General features: G+C 36.8%; 1 protein-coding gene across 1 annotated transcript in view; it reads left to right on the top strand.

The window, feature by feature from the left end:
* The window catches only part of LRRC7 (leucine rich repeat containing 7), a 463,713-nt gene that overhangs the window by 221,533 nt on the left and 228,345 nt on the right, over positions 1 to 13,835 (top strand). Inside the window, exons 6-7 of the mRNA XM_012801636.1 lie at positions 7,456 to 7,545; positions 9,516 to 9,572. Coding sequence (XP_012657090.1) covers positions 7,456 to 7,545; positions 9,516 to 9,572 — 147 coding nt within the window. The remainder of the gene's footprint in view (positions 1 to 7,455; positions 7,546 to 9,515; positions 9,573 to 13,835) is intronic.

Raw genomic sequence — 13,835 nt, 5'->3', positions numbered from 1 at the left:
AAGATCTTTAAAATATGACAGTGGAGCTTTAATGGGGATTGCATTAAAATTATATATTGCTTTGGGTAGTATGGACATTTTAACAATATTGATTTCATGAGTTAAAGAATTTCTTTACTGGTCCTTTAATATTTATGGGGTCTCTAGTGATACCCTCTTTTTTCTTCCTATTATTGGAAATTTATGTCTTTTTTCTGTTTTTGCTCAGTTAATCTGACTACAGATTTTTTATTTTATTTTCAAAAAAACAGATTTAAGTTCCTCTGATTTTTCCGCACTGCTTTCATATTATTTTCTTTGCTCTATGAAATAGGTAAAGTATTAGATCATGAACACCCTACAGTATAAAAGTTAGAGTTTTGAGTGTTAGCAGTTCAGTTTTATTTCTAGATGTGAACTTTATATTATAGCCTGAATGTCTTAACCAAATCACTGATGAAAATTATCACAATCAAATTGAAAATGACTAGACAATGAGGAAACCCAGAGCCAACATTGCAGAGAACCTACCATGTCTCAGGCTCTTGGGGAATTTATTTCCTTTTTATTTTCATAGCAATCTCATTATACAGGAAGCTATTACTACCTCTTTACAGATAGAGATGGATGAAGTCAGTGTTTAAATTCCTGAGTTCCTTACTATTTTTAACCATGTCTGAAGAAGCACTTTATGTGGTGATAAATTAATATACACATTTTGAAAAATTTAATGCTCAACAGTGAGGAACGACTAGTAAATTATAACACGTCTACTGGGATGACATGAATGTTATTGTACATACATGTGGGGTGACCATATGCCTAAGCCATCTCTGTTTACTCTTTTTGATTTAATATTTATTTAATAATTACTCCCTTTTAAGTTTTTGTACAGCAAAAGTGAAAGATAATTATAAATTAAAGGGACAGATAATGATACAAATTTGCAATGATGTTAAAGCAATTAATAGGAGATTGGAAAGAAATGCATGATGATTGCAGCCTCCAGCTCTACTAAAGCTACAAATGTACCATAGAATTAAGAATAAAGTTATTTTAGTATATTTACTGACTATATGTGTGCTTTTCAAATAATCTAATTTTGATTGCCTGTTGTTTTCAGAGTACGATACTAGATAGTTTACTCTTAAATTCTAAAATCCTTTATCCTCAAATAATTTATAATTTACCTTAAGAATAGAAAATTTCCAATACTGGTATAAAGCATAATTGGTAAGCGTTCTACTAAATCTATAAAGAGAACCCTATGAGGAAAATGAAGAAGACATTAATTTTAAAACTAAGTGCAAAGTAACTATTCAATATTTTATGTTGGAATGAATTAAAACAAAAAATATAGCTTCTGGCCAAGCACAGTGGCTCAGTCTTAATAATGGTCTTCAGCACTTCCAGAGGCCAAGGCAGGAGGATGGCTTGAAGCAAGGAGTTGGAGACCAACACAGCAAGACTCCATAATAAAATTCAAAAATTATCTGTGTGGTGGCATGCACCAGTAGTCCTAGGAACCTGGGAGTCTCCATCAGGAGACCTGCTTGAGCCCAGGAGTTTAAAGTTTCGGAGAGCTATGATTGAGCCATTCCCCCCAGCATGGTTGACACACACATACATACACAATATAAGCTCTTCACTTTGAAGAATAAATGTCTAACATAAAATGTCAGTACATCTTAGCTTATAACTAGATGAAAAACCATCTTACTTTATATGCTTGTTTTTTGTGTAATCTATTTTAAATGGTACAATTTTTCAGTTGGAATCTGAAAAATGTGGTTAATTCTTAAACCCTAAAATAAGTGTTCTATGAAATAAGCCAGATTCTTCTAAGCCATAAGCATTGCCAGAGTAGTGATTTAAAAAATATGTTTCTGACCAAAGAATTTGTATTATTTCACATGAGGAGCAGTGGACTGAGGGAAGTTCAAACTGTACCCATAACGCGAAAATCAGTATTTTAAAAGCCTCTTAACTTATTAGTAGCGATGCTTTTAAAATAAATTATTAGATTACTGCTTTAACATTCTCCTACTTTTAGATGCATCATAATGCTCTTCTCATCTGAAAAGTCATAAACAATACCTTCTGAGTAACTAGAGAAACAAAAGACGTCAGAGTAAGACAGTTGTTAAATGTCCATTGAAATCGATTTAACATCAGATGCCATTATCATAAAGGCTGTCATACCATCGAGACGTGAGCTCCAGTGCATCACAACAAAGGAAAAGTAAGGGAAAATTAATGACCCATGTAAGGTCTTTTCTTAATATCCTAAGATCAAGTTCAGACCTTTGAACTTGAGGTTCAAGTCCTCTAAATTCTGCCCCCTGCTAATATTCTCCAGTGTCAACTCTGACACTCTGTGTACACAGTGTTTATTCCTCAGCACGTCCACTCCTATCGCCCTTCTCAGGTGTCTTCTTACCTCTTCCTTATAAAAGCTCTAACTCAGGCCATGCCTGTGGCTCAAAGGAGTAGGGCCCCAGCCCCGGCCAAAAACTGCAAAAAAAGGGCTGTAACTCTTCCCCTGCCTTTTCTGTCTTTCTTACTTTGAAAACAACAGGAAATCAAAATTAGATTACTCTTCATTTTCTGCTTTCATGAATCCTCTCTCTCTTAAGAGCAAACATAGAAACATGGTCTATGAAGCTGTACCCCATAAATCCAGCCCCCAAATACAAACAGGACATTTGTAACAGAAATAACCAACATGGCATCAGTGTGTGGTGAGTCTGGGCACTAATCTGATGTCAACATCACTGATGGGTCTGGGAAACTGCAACTTTAAGCAAAATCATGTATAGCAGCTGCTGGAATAATGTCACTTCCTTTGACACTGCTTTGCAAAAACATTGGCGACAAAAGAAAGATGGATATTTTTATTCTTGTTTTGTTTAACGTTTCCGAGAACCTACTGGTGATATTGAGTGAGTGTTTTCTCCTGAGAATGTGCAGAGAATCGCTATTAATCAATATAAAGATATCAGTGGTGTTTAGTTTGGATTCCCAGAGGCAGATAGTTAGAATAGAAGGCAAATGGCAGCCTCTCTTTGAGGAGGTGATCCGGGGGACACCTGTTGAGAAGTGTGTTACTAAGCCACTTCCTAGCAGGGACCACTGCACCTTCATCCCTCTAGAAACTCTGGGAAAAGTGTGAAACACACACGGCAGAGCTGTCAAACCCAGTGGGAGAGGGAACCATGATGTTTCTATTGCTGATGGTCATTAGTTGAGGACTGTTCCTGCATGACAGTAGTTCCCTGAAACTGTGGTACCCCACACCCATGAACAGAGCAGGATCCAGCAGGATCCTGAAAAAAAGCCTCAGAGAACCGGGCAATGGCAATCAGGAGTTGCTTCACTGTGCACCAGAATAATACATAGGGAACTGAGGGTGGGCCACCAACTCAAAGTCGGCACAATGAGTTAACAGGAGACACGAACTGAGAACAAACTTAGGTTCATAATTAATCAAGGAAATGATGACTTTTACTATTTTACATCTACCAAACTGGCAAAAGAAAAAAAAATCTAACAAAACCAAGAGTTAAAAGGACATGCAAAAAATAAGTCCTTAATCATTGATGCTTTGATTATAGGTGTGTGGAACTGCCTTGAATAAAATGTGGACACATCTACTAAACCCAAACTGCATTTCCTAAGATGCTATTCTAGTGACACTGCTTCTAGGGAGCAGCCTAAGCCATGTCTTTTAAAGGTGCACCACAATTCATGTTCAGAAATATTCACAGAAGGAACGTTTGTAACACAAAACAGAAAGCTAGAAACAGCCACAGTGTTTACTAGAAAGAAAATGGTGAGTAATGTGTATATTCAGGTAATGGAATACAAAGCTGTGAAGGCCAATCAGTGCCATCAAAATGAATGAATTTTTGAAAATATAATGCTTCTTTTATATGAAGAGGGAGCAGTTGTTTTTGTTGCATGCTACCTGTAATAATGCTTGGTTGAGGAAGGGCCATACGTTTGACCATCCTTGACTTAGCGTTCATTGCACCTATTAGGTCAGTCTTAGTCCCTCCACACACCCCTCTTCTTGAATTCCAAATTATTAGACAATACTTGTGGTGTTTGGGTGTTTGGTTTTCTTTCTTTCTTTTTTTTTTTTCAGTTTTGGCCGGGGCTGAGTTCAAACCTGCCACCCCCGGTATATGGGGCCGGCATCCTACTCCTTGAGCCACAGGCGCCGCCCTGTTTAGTTTTCTCTCGTGAGATTCATCACATAGCATAATGGTCTCCAGTTCCATCCACGTTGCTGCAAAGACATTATTAATTCCTTCCTTTTTATGGCTGAGTAGTGCTCCATGGCATATATCCCACATGTTAACGTGCTCATGAATTGATGGGCACTGGGATGGACTCTACATCTTTGCAATTGTGAATTGTGCTTCAATGAACATTTGAGTGCAGGTGTCTTTTGATAAAATGACTTTTTTCTTTTGGGTAGATTCTGAGTAGTGGGACTGCTAAATCAATGCTTTTATTTCTTTAAGAACCCTCCATACTGTTTTCCATAGAGACTGAACTAATTTGCAGTCTCACCCAAATGTGTAATCATTCCTTTCTCTCTGCAACCACACCAGCATCTGTTGTTTTTGCACTTTTTAATAAAAGCCGTTCTAATAGGGGCAAGGTGATATCTCACTGTGGTTTTAATTTTCATTTCCCTGGTGATTAGTGACACTGAGCATTTTTTCATATATTTATGACCATTTTTTCATCTTCTTTCGAAAGAGCTTCTGGTCATGTGTTTAGCCCACTTTTTAATGAAGTGTTTGTGGGGTTTTATTTTCTTGCTGATTTTTAAAATTTTTTTGTAGATTCTGGAGGGTAGCCCCAGATATATAGCTTGAGAATATTTTCTCCCGTTCTGTAAGTTGTCTGCTTGCTCTATTGATTATTTTCTTGGCTGTGCAGAGGTTTTAAATTTAATCCACCTTCCTTGTTTATTTTTGTTGTTGCTGTAATTGCCTTTGGGCTCTCAGTCATAAGTTCTACACCTAGGCTGATACTAAAAGAGATTTTTTTTCTACATTTTATTCTAGAATTTTTATGATTTTATGCTTTCCATTTAAGTCTTTTATTTTTCTTGAATTGACGTGTGTGCGGAATGAGAGATGGGGTCCTGTTTCATTCTTCTGCATGTGGCTTCCACTGTTCCCGGCACCACTGCCTGAACAGGTCATCTTTTCTCCAGTGCGTGTTGTTGTCTGCTCTGTTGAAGATCAGTTGACTGTGGGTGGATGACTTTATTCCTGGGTTCTCTGTTCTGGGCCTGGTCTCTCTTTTTGCACCAAGACCATGCTATTTTGGCTATGACAGGCTTCTAGTCTGGTAATGTGATACCTCTGTGTTTTTACTTAATATTGCTTTGGGGTCTGGGTTGTTTTGGGTTCCAAAGGAAATGTAGAATTTATTTTTCTGGATCTATTAAATATGGGGGTGGTATTTTGACAGGGATCACATTAAATCTGTAAACCACTTTGGGTGGTATGGACATTTTAAGTGTTGATTCTGCTGATTCACGAGCATGTGTTTCTCCCTTTGTTTGGGTCATCTCCAATTTCTTCCTTCAGTTCTCCTTGTAGAGATCTTTCACCTCCATGGTTAAGTTTATTCGTAAGTATTTTCTTCATAGCTATGACAAATAATAGTATTGAGCCTTTGACTTCCAGCGTGATTGTTATGGGTATATGGAAATGCTGAAATGCTACTGATTCGTGTCATCAATTTTGTAACTTGACATTTTGCTGAATTTATTGATCAATTCCGGGAGTCTCATGGTGGACTCTTTGGGATTTTCTAGGTACAAGATCATATCATAGCAAAGAGCAACATTTTGACCTCCTTTATTTCTCTTGCTGTCTGCTCTCTAGCTAGGACTCCCAGTACCGTGTAGAGCAAAAGTGGCAACAGTGGGCACATTTATCTTGTTCTCCCAGAGAGATGCTTTCAGCTTTCCCCCATTTAGTTCTAACGCTGATTTTTAAAAGACTCAGGGAAATGCACACAGAATGATCTTATTAATACAGTGTTCAAAAACATGCAAAACCACACATATTTTAGGAGATGAAATCGGTAGAGTAAAGCTGTTTAGAAAGCAGAATAGTAAACGTCATTCAGGAATATGTGGGGGAAATAGGAAGATGTAACCAGGGAGAGGCACTCAGAGGGATTCCAAGGACTGGGTTCTATTCCTTCACTCTGTGGTAGGTACATTTATTCTTTCATGTATGCAAAAGATTTTATAACAAAAGATTGGTCAGAGGAAGAAACTGTGTAACAAAACTCAGCTCCTGGGATATCCCAGTATGAGGAGAAGGAAAAGTATCTTTTGAGAAAGATCTATCTTTTGAAAGAGAAAGGAGTCACGGGTGGCAACTGTTGCGAGGCAGCGTGGGGCACAAGGTGGAGGAGGCTACAGGGCACTTGGACTTCAGAGGTCAGTGCAGACCTTGGCGAGTGTGTTTTCAGTGACAGAGTTGGGGTAGATGGCAGAAAATAATAGTTTGAGTGTCAATGAAAAACAATGAGTATAGGCAGTTCCTTCAATTTGTCAGTAACTGCTAGGAGAAAGCTACATTGTGACTTGAGAAGGCAAAATTGAAGACTATTTAAAAGTATTTTATAAAAGAACATACTCTGAATTAAAAATTAAAAATGTTTAAGTAGAAATTTACTGATAGGAAAAAACTCAATACCCTTCTAAGAAAAAGGGTCCTGGAAAATCCTTGAAGTAAATCTTTTGTTCAGTGAACATGATCCAATATCTCAAATTATTACTTCATCTAATTTCTAAAATTTTAACGAAGGAAGTTTTCTCAATTTTGAATGTCTCGTAACCCTTTATGATTTAGTTTAATTATTTCCCTATGTTCTTGTTCGTTTTTAATAAATATGAGTTAGAACACTTTGAATCACAAGGTACATAGATGTTGAACTTGCATTAAGGAACTTATCCATGAAGGGGACAACGTGCTCCTTCCCTTTACATGGGGCAGCTCTGACCATCACTGTAACAAACTGTAGGCAAATTTTGATGATATTCTTGCCTGACTATGTATGTGGATGTTATCTTGAAAAAGGAACATTTTAAAATGAGGAAACATGCCACACAATTTGAGATTTCTGTAAAAAGTGTCTTAGCTGGCATGCATGAGGTAAGGCCGGCGGTCAGAGAGGACACTGCTGACTTTAGCAGTGACATGAATCTCAGGATAGCACAGCATGCAGGTGGGTAAAGCCCATTTATTTTAATAATAGGCCAATTTTTCAAGCTGTAACAACATGCTCAATAAATTCTCTGAGTACTTAATACCAAAGGAGAGTTGAAAATGTGTTTTGTTTCTATTATTTTTTCTCCTTGTATATATACACTTTTCTTGTTCTGTTTCTATGGCAACTTTAATGCAGTGACTAAACCTTCTAACTCCTTTTTAGACTCCCCGATGGCTTCACGCAACTTCTAAACCTGACCCAGCTCTACCTGAATGACGCCTTTCTTGAATTTCTTCCAGCCAATTTTGGAAGGTAAGAATAAGAAATTTAAATTATGCAATTTTATTTTACCTTAGGTAAGTGCTTTACTGGTGCCAGTAGATGAGACTTCAAAAGTGACAGCTGTGATTAAAGATAGGCCTCGTTATTATTCAATAAATGAGATTCTGTTAATTAATGAACACTTCTGCAAAAATTAAAGTAAAATTAGGCCTTTACATAGCATTAATAATCAAATTCTAGAAGAATTAATGAGATAAATATAAAAGTCAGAAATGATCTGGAAAGAAATGCACATGAATATTTATGGCTCTTGGGTTGGAAAATACCTTGATGGCCGTAGAAATAAAGAAAAATATAACACATGAGTAAGTTCATTTGATGACCTACAGTACCAATAAAATAATATCAAAAAAAAAACAAAAAATCAAGGTCAAACAATAAACTGGGAAAATATTTCCACCTCATATGAAAAACAAATTATATATGTGTGTGTGTTTGTTTTTTTTTTTTTTTTTTGTAGAGACAGAGTCTCACTCTATCACCCTCAGTAGACTGCAGTGGTGTCACACAGCTCACAGCAACCTCTAACTCTTGGCCTAGGCACTTCTCTTGCCTCAGCCTCCCGAGTAGCTGAGACTACAGGCACCCCCTACAATACCCGGCTATTTTGTTGTTGTTGTTGTTGCAGTTTGGCCGGGGCTGTGTTTGAACCTGCTACCCTCTGTATATGGGGTTGGTGCCTTATTCACTGAGCCACAGGCCCCGCCCCAACACATTATATTTTTAACATAGAATTCTCATCAACAAATATGAAAACAAAGGTTTCAGGGAGAAAATGGATGAATGATAAACATAAGTAATTCGTAATAAAACAAATGGCCAGTGAACACATGAAAAAGTCTATCTACACAAATAGTAAATTATAATATAGTTAAAGTGGCAGTAAAAGGCTTTTATGTTCTAGTGAATTGCAAAGCACTGTTTCTAGAGTACGAGGACAGAGAACCTCATGTCCTGCTAACGGGATGGAGGATGTTATGACCTCCTTCAGGGAATCTGCTTTGAAAATTTTTGAAAATATTTACAACCATCACGTTTTCAATTCATCTCTAGAAATGCCTCATATCATCCTCAGACATCACAGTAAGGTTTATAACAAGTTTATTTTTTGTTATTTACAATGCAAAAAACATAGAATCACACATCTGTCTAGAAGATTGGTTGAATATATTATGGTCCATCTGTATGACAATATTATAGCAATTAATAATGTTGCTTTAGGAAAATGTTCTTTATAAATTCTCATAAGTCAAGTCTAAAATTTTATTGTAACAAAATCTATAAACTATGTTTCCAGTATGAATATGAATATGCATGTGATAAAAGACTGGTTCTTTAGAAGTGAAATGATGGGTAATTTTTATTTACATCTTTGTTAAAGATATGTTAAAAGCTATGACATTTTAAATTCATTGTCAATTGCATTTATCTAAATAATCATCTTTGAAATTGTTCAAATAACAGACTGGGCATAACTGGACACCTGTCTGTTGATAGGATTTGTCATTATCCAGGGTTGATGCAACCCTCCTCACAAGCAACTTGTGTATTTCTTTAAAATCTGTAATCCATTATCACTCAAACTCTAAGAATTCCATATTCTCACAATTTCATCCTAAAAGCTCTTGGAATTGGATATTCAACAATTAGATGAATCAGTCCATTGGCCAGGTCTCCCTGGAACACTTGATCAATATGAACTTTTGCCTGTTTGTTTGTCAAAGTGCTCATGGTTTTATATTGTAATGAATTAGTGTTCCCAAACAGTGGCTGTTACAATAAAGAGTTCTTTACTGAAAAAAATAAAAAAATAAAATCTGTAACCCATAGTAAAAAATTCTTGGGCATAGTTGTTTCGATAATGATAATAATAGCTTACCGTAAGAATAACTTTTCACACAAAAATACTAAGAAATAATTTTAAAAATTCATTTCTCCAGACTTGTCAAATTGCGAATCTTGGAGTTAAGAGAAAATCACTTGAAAACTCTACCAAAGTAAGTCACTGTGTATTTTTTGACTTTTTATTGTGGTTTGTGAAATAACTACTTATTTTTATTTGGCTGTGTTTTGCCATTTTGATTAAGTAAATTCTTTTCTTTTTTTCTAAAAGAGGGTGTGTTTCTTGTACACTGTAAGAGGATGTACCTGCTTTATAAAACTGTCCTGGCAAGGAAAAGTAGAGAGAGTCCATTCATGTTTCTTCTCATGATTGAAGATAAAAACCAGGAAATTATTGCATTTAAACATAGGAATTTATCATTTTTATAGCTGAAAACTAATAGGCTGCTTTATTCTTCAAGTTAATTTATGGATTGTGATATTTTTCTGTTTTTAAATTAAGAATGTGTTCAAGTTTTTCAGAAGAGATTAAAAACTTTTAAGCAATTCTAACATGGTTGGGCAAAAATGTTACATATTCTTGCAAATTGTTCGTATTTACTAGTGTATTTGAAATTTGGTCTATATAAAAATGCAGGATACTGGGCGGCGCCCATGGCTCAAAGGAGTAGAGCACCGGCCCCATGTGCCAGAGGTGGTGGGTTCAAACCCAGCCCCAGCCAAAAAAAAAAAAAAGCATTGTATTTTAAAGTACAAACTAATCCTTAAAATTCTATGCAATGTTTAATAAAATGTTTTGTCTCATCCTGCTTTGCCCTAGTCACATGTAACAATAGAATTTTTTATTGCACAGAAATAATTATTTCTGAAAGTCCAAAAGTATTTAAAATGGGCTTTTCTACTCCAATCAGCACAACTTGTGTGTGTTATGATTAAAATATTGAAAGTGCTATGTTGCTATTATTACCCACCTGCAGTATTACAGAAAAATACTGAGTACAGTGATCAATTTTTCAAACACTTCAACAAGAGTTAGAGACCTTCTCCCGCTCTACCAAACCTTAATCTTATTGTTTACTTTTGGAATCCTTCTTCTAAGCAAACTGCTGAATTCTATTGTTTTTTAACCAATATATAAAAAAACTACTTTCAAGTACGTTTTTATGTATGATTATATATGAAAATTTTGTCATTGCAGTATAATAGTGTAATTATAAGAATAACTTTTAATAATAGCATGGGTTAAATTCAAGTACGTACATGAAGGGAAAAATATCTATCTATTTCTTTATAAGTGAATATGGGAGAAAGCATGAAAAGGGGCAAACATCGCCATGTTTCACCATCCTCCTTTCTCTAAGCTAAAGCATCGCGCATTGGCCTCACCCAAGCTACCTGTCCCACCCTGGGGGTAGAAACAGGGTAGAAACATGACTGAGTGTTGACTGTTGAAGAACTAATCTCCATCTCCAGCAAATGCTGCGAGTGCCACTATTCCCATCCCCAGTGCTTTTGTTTTCCACAGAGTTAGTGAAAACTGAACCAAGAGGAAAGAGCAGTTGTTCCCTTCATCCAAATCCGTACCTTTCGGTCAGGGAGAAATATGGGGCGTGCCAGTCTCTGATAGTGGCTTCGATTTGAAATGTAAAATTAACCTGACATAGGTTGTTTGGGGTGGGGAAGTGTTTGTTTGTTTAAGACAGAGTCTCACTATCACCCTGGATAGAGTACCATGGTATCAAAATAGCTCATAGCAACTTCAGACTCTTGGGCTTAAGAGATCCTCAGTTTTTCTATTTTTAGTAGAGATGGGGTCTCGCTATTGCTCAGGCTGATTTCAAACTCCTGAGCCCAAGCAACCCTCCCACCAGCCTCCCAGCGTACTGGGATTACTGGTGTGAGCTATTGTGCCTGGCCTTGTGACTGGGTTTTTAAATATATATTTTACAAACATAAATTGTAAATATAAATTCAAGCTTGATATAGATTGAGAATATGGAATACCCATGAGATAGCTTGTGAGTAATTCAGAGTAGTGAGGAACAATACTCATAATTGGTGCGTGAGTTGTTCTGTAGGCTTTGAGACCACAGCCCAGAATTAAACAAAATTAAAATGAGTAGAATGATATACATACAGCATTTTGGCATAGGAACACATTATAAGGGTCTCTTAGTAGGCTGTTTTTATGTATATACACACACACATACACATATACATATATAGCTGTTACAGATTTTACATTTTAAGAGACATTTTCAAACACATTTTTAATCTTATGTGTTCGTTTTCTAACTTACAAAGATCTAAAGAACCAAATACAGACATAAAATACAGAGAACTTTATTTTAGTTTTGGTGTAGATAGAATGAGAATTGCAAATAAATGTTCTGCCTTGAATAAAAATAAACCGTGCTCACTGGTTTTTATACTTTTTGATTACCAGTCTAGATCTATAACTTAGAGCCATTGTGAGAACTTTCTACGGTTCTTTATTTGCATTTTCAATTAATATAAGGTACAGGGAAAAAAGAACTTTAGTTTTATAACTATTTCAAGAAGAGATAACTTATTTCCTCAGAGATACAAAAAAGATGCGGGGTCTTTAATGGGTCTTCAGTGATTTTATCTTCTTTTCATCTTTCGTCTTAAGTGTATTTGCCTGGCAATCTGTGAAAAATGTAGAAGTGTATACGAATTACAATATAACGTGGATTAAAATGCATCTCTTACAAGCAAACTGACAGAGACATTTTGATGTGTGCAAATCCTGTGATCAATTGTTTTCAGTTACGACTAGAAGTGAGTATTATAAATTTTCTCATGATGTCCCTTTATGGTCATTTTTCTGAGATGTATCAAGGAGTGATAAAATTAAATTCTTTGGGTGAGCATTTGCATAAAAATTATTAAAACAATCACGTCTTCATTACGTGTAATAATCGAACACATGAACTTCTGAAAAAGACTAGATTGCCCAAAGAAAGCCTTTATATTCTGTGACACGTTCTTCCTCATAGCAGAATTATCCCCTTAGCTGTGTTTTTTGAGGGACAGTCAAAGAGGTGGGGATGGTTCAGAGTTCAGATGAATGCTGGATGTCGGAGGAGAACCGAGCTTCTGTTTGTTTGCTCGTCTGGGTGCTTTACTGGTTTGTTCTCTTACTGACATCTTCGTTTGTTTGTTAGGCTAAGAGGATCTCAGGTCAGGAACCACGAGAGACTGACTTCCCAACTGGGAGAGTGTCTCACAAGGCTGTAGTCAAGCCATGGACAAGCTTCTGGTTGTAGACAGGCTTGAGCCTCTCACCTCCCTCTGGTGGCAGGTGGCAGTCGTGTTTCCCACTGGCCAGAGACTGCAGACTTCAGTTCTTTACACCATGGGCTTCTCTTTATGGGTGGCCTCAATTTGGCAGCTCAGCTGGGCAGAGTAATGATTTGAGAGCAGGAAAGAAAGAAATAGAGATAAAGATGAGAGAGAGAGAGCACTCAAGACAGAAGCTTTGGTCCATCATAATCTATCACAGAAGGGGCGTACCACAATGTCTACCGTGTTATTGGTCATGGAGACCCAATCTGGTAAAGGATAGCAACCTAAGAGCACAGAGTTCAGGGTCTGTGAATTCCCAGGGGCCACCTACCACACCAGATCTGGTTCTCCACATTGCTGGTCTCGGAATTTAATGTTGGCCCCATAGCAGATGCATCAGATGTGGGAGGCTGCCTCACACAAATCAGATTCCCGGGAAATTCATCTTCACGTAATACTCTCTCTTTTCCAGAACTCTTCAGCTATGCCAATATTCCTCTTGAACAAAACAAATCCCCCTCACCCCCCAATTTTGGAGCCTTTATCATTGTTTAGAATTTCCTGCCTAGAATTCTCCCACTGTAAATCCTCATGTAGTTAGAGCTTCCTTGGGATTCCTCTTTCTTCAGACGCCACATCCTCATGGGACCTTTCCCATCACGTGGTATAAAATCGTCCCTCCTTTCATCTTTGTACCATTTTGTTGCTTTGTTTGATTTTTTTTTATAGCACTTGCAGCCCTCTGAAGTAGTTTAATTTCTCATTTGCTTGGAGATTATCTGCTGATGAGAGTATAAGATCCATTCAGGAGAGGTTTTTGGGTTTTTTTGTTTGTTTTTTGTCACTGATGACAAATATCTAAAACAGTGCCTGGACCACCTGGGCATTCAGTGAACAAATAAGAATGTTGATTTACTGAGTCACAGTGAGAAATGTCTATCATGTGACCTGAACATTTGGCAAAATGATTGGGGTTCTCAATGGCTAATAGCCCAGCCTTGAATTCTTGAATTTTGACTTTTCAAACCTACTAACATTCTCATTCATTCTCTCTCTCTCTCTTTCCCTCCCTGTCCCTCTCTCTCCCTCCCTTTCTCTTTCCTTCCCTC

The sequence above is a fragment of the Otolemur garnettii genome, unplaced genomic scaffold, assembly GCF_000181295.1.
Source record: "Otolemur garnettii isolate 467f Iridium unplaced genomic scaffold, OtoGar3 scaffold00010, whole genome shotgun sequence".
NCBI classification, from domain to species: Eukaryota; Metazoa; Chordata; class Mammalia; order Primates; family Galagidae; genus Otolemur; species Otolemur garnettii.
Note: the sequence above shows the minus strand (reverse complement) of the source record. Positions and strands in the feature narration are given on the sequence as shown.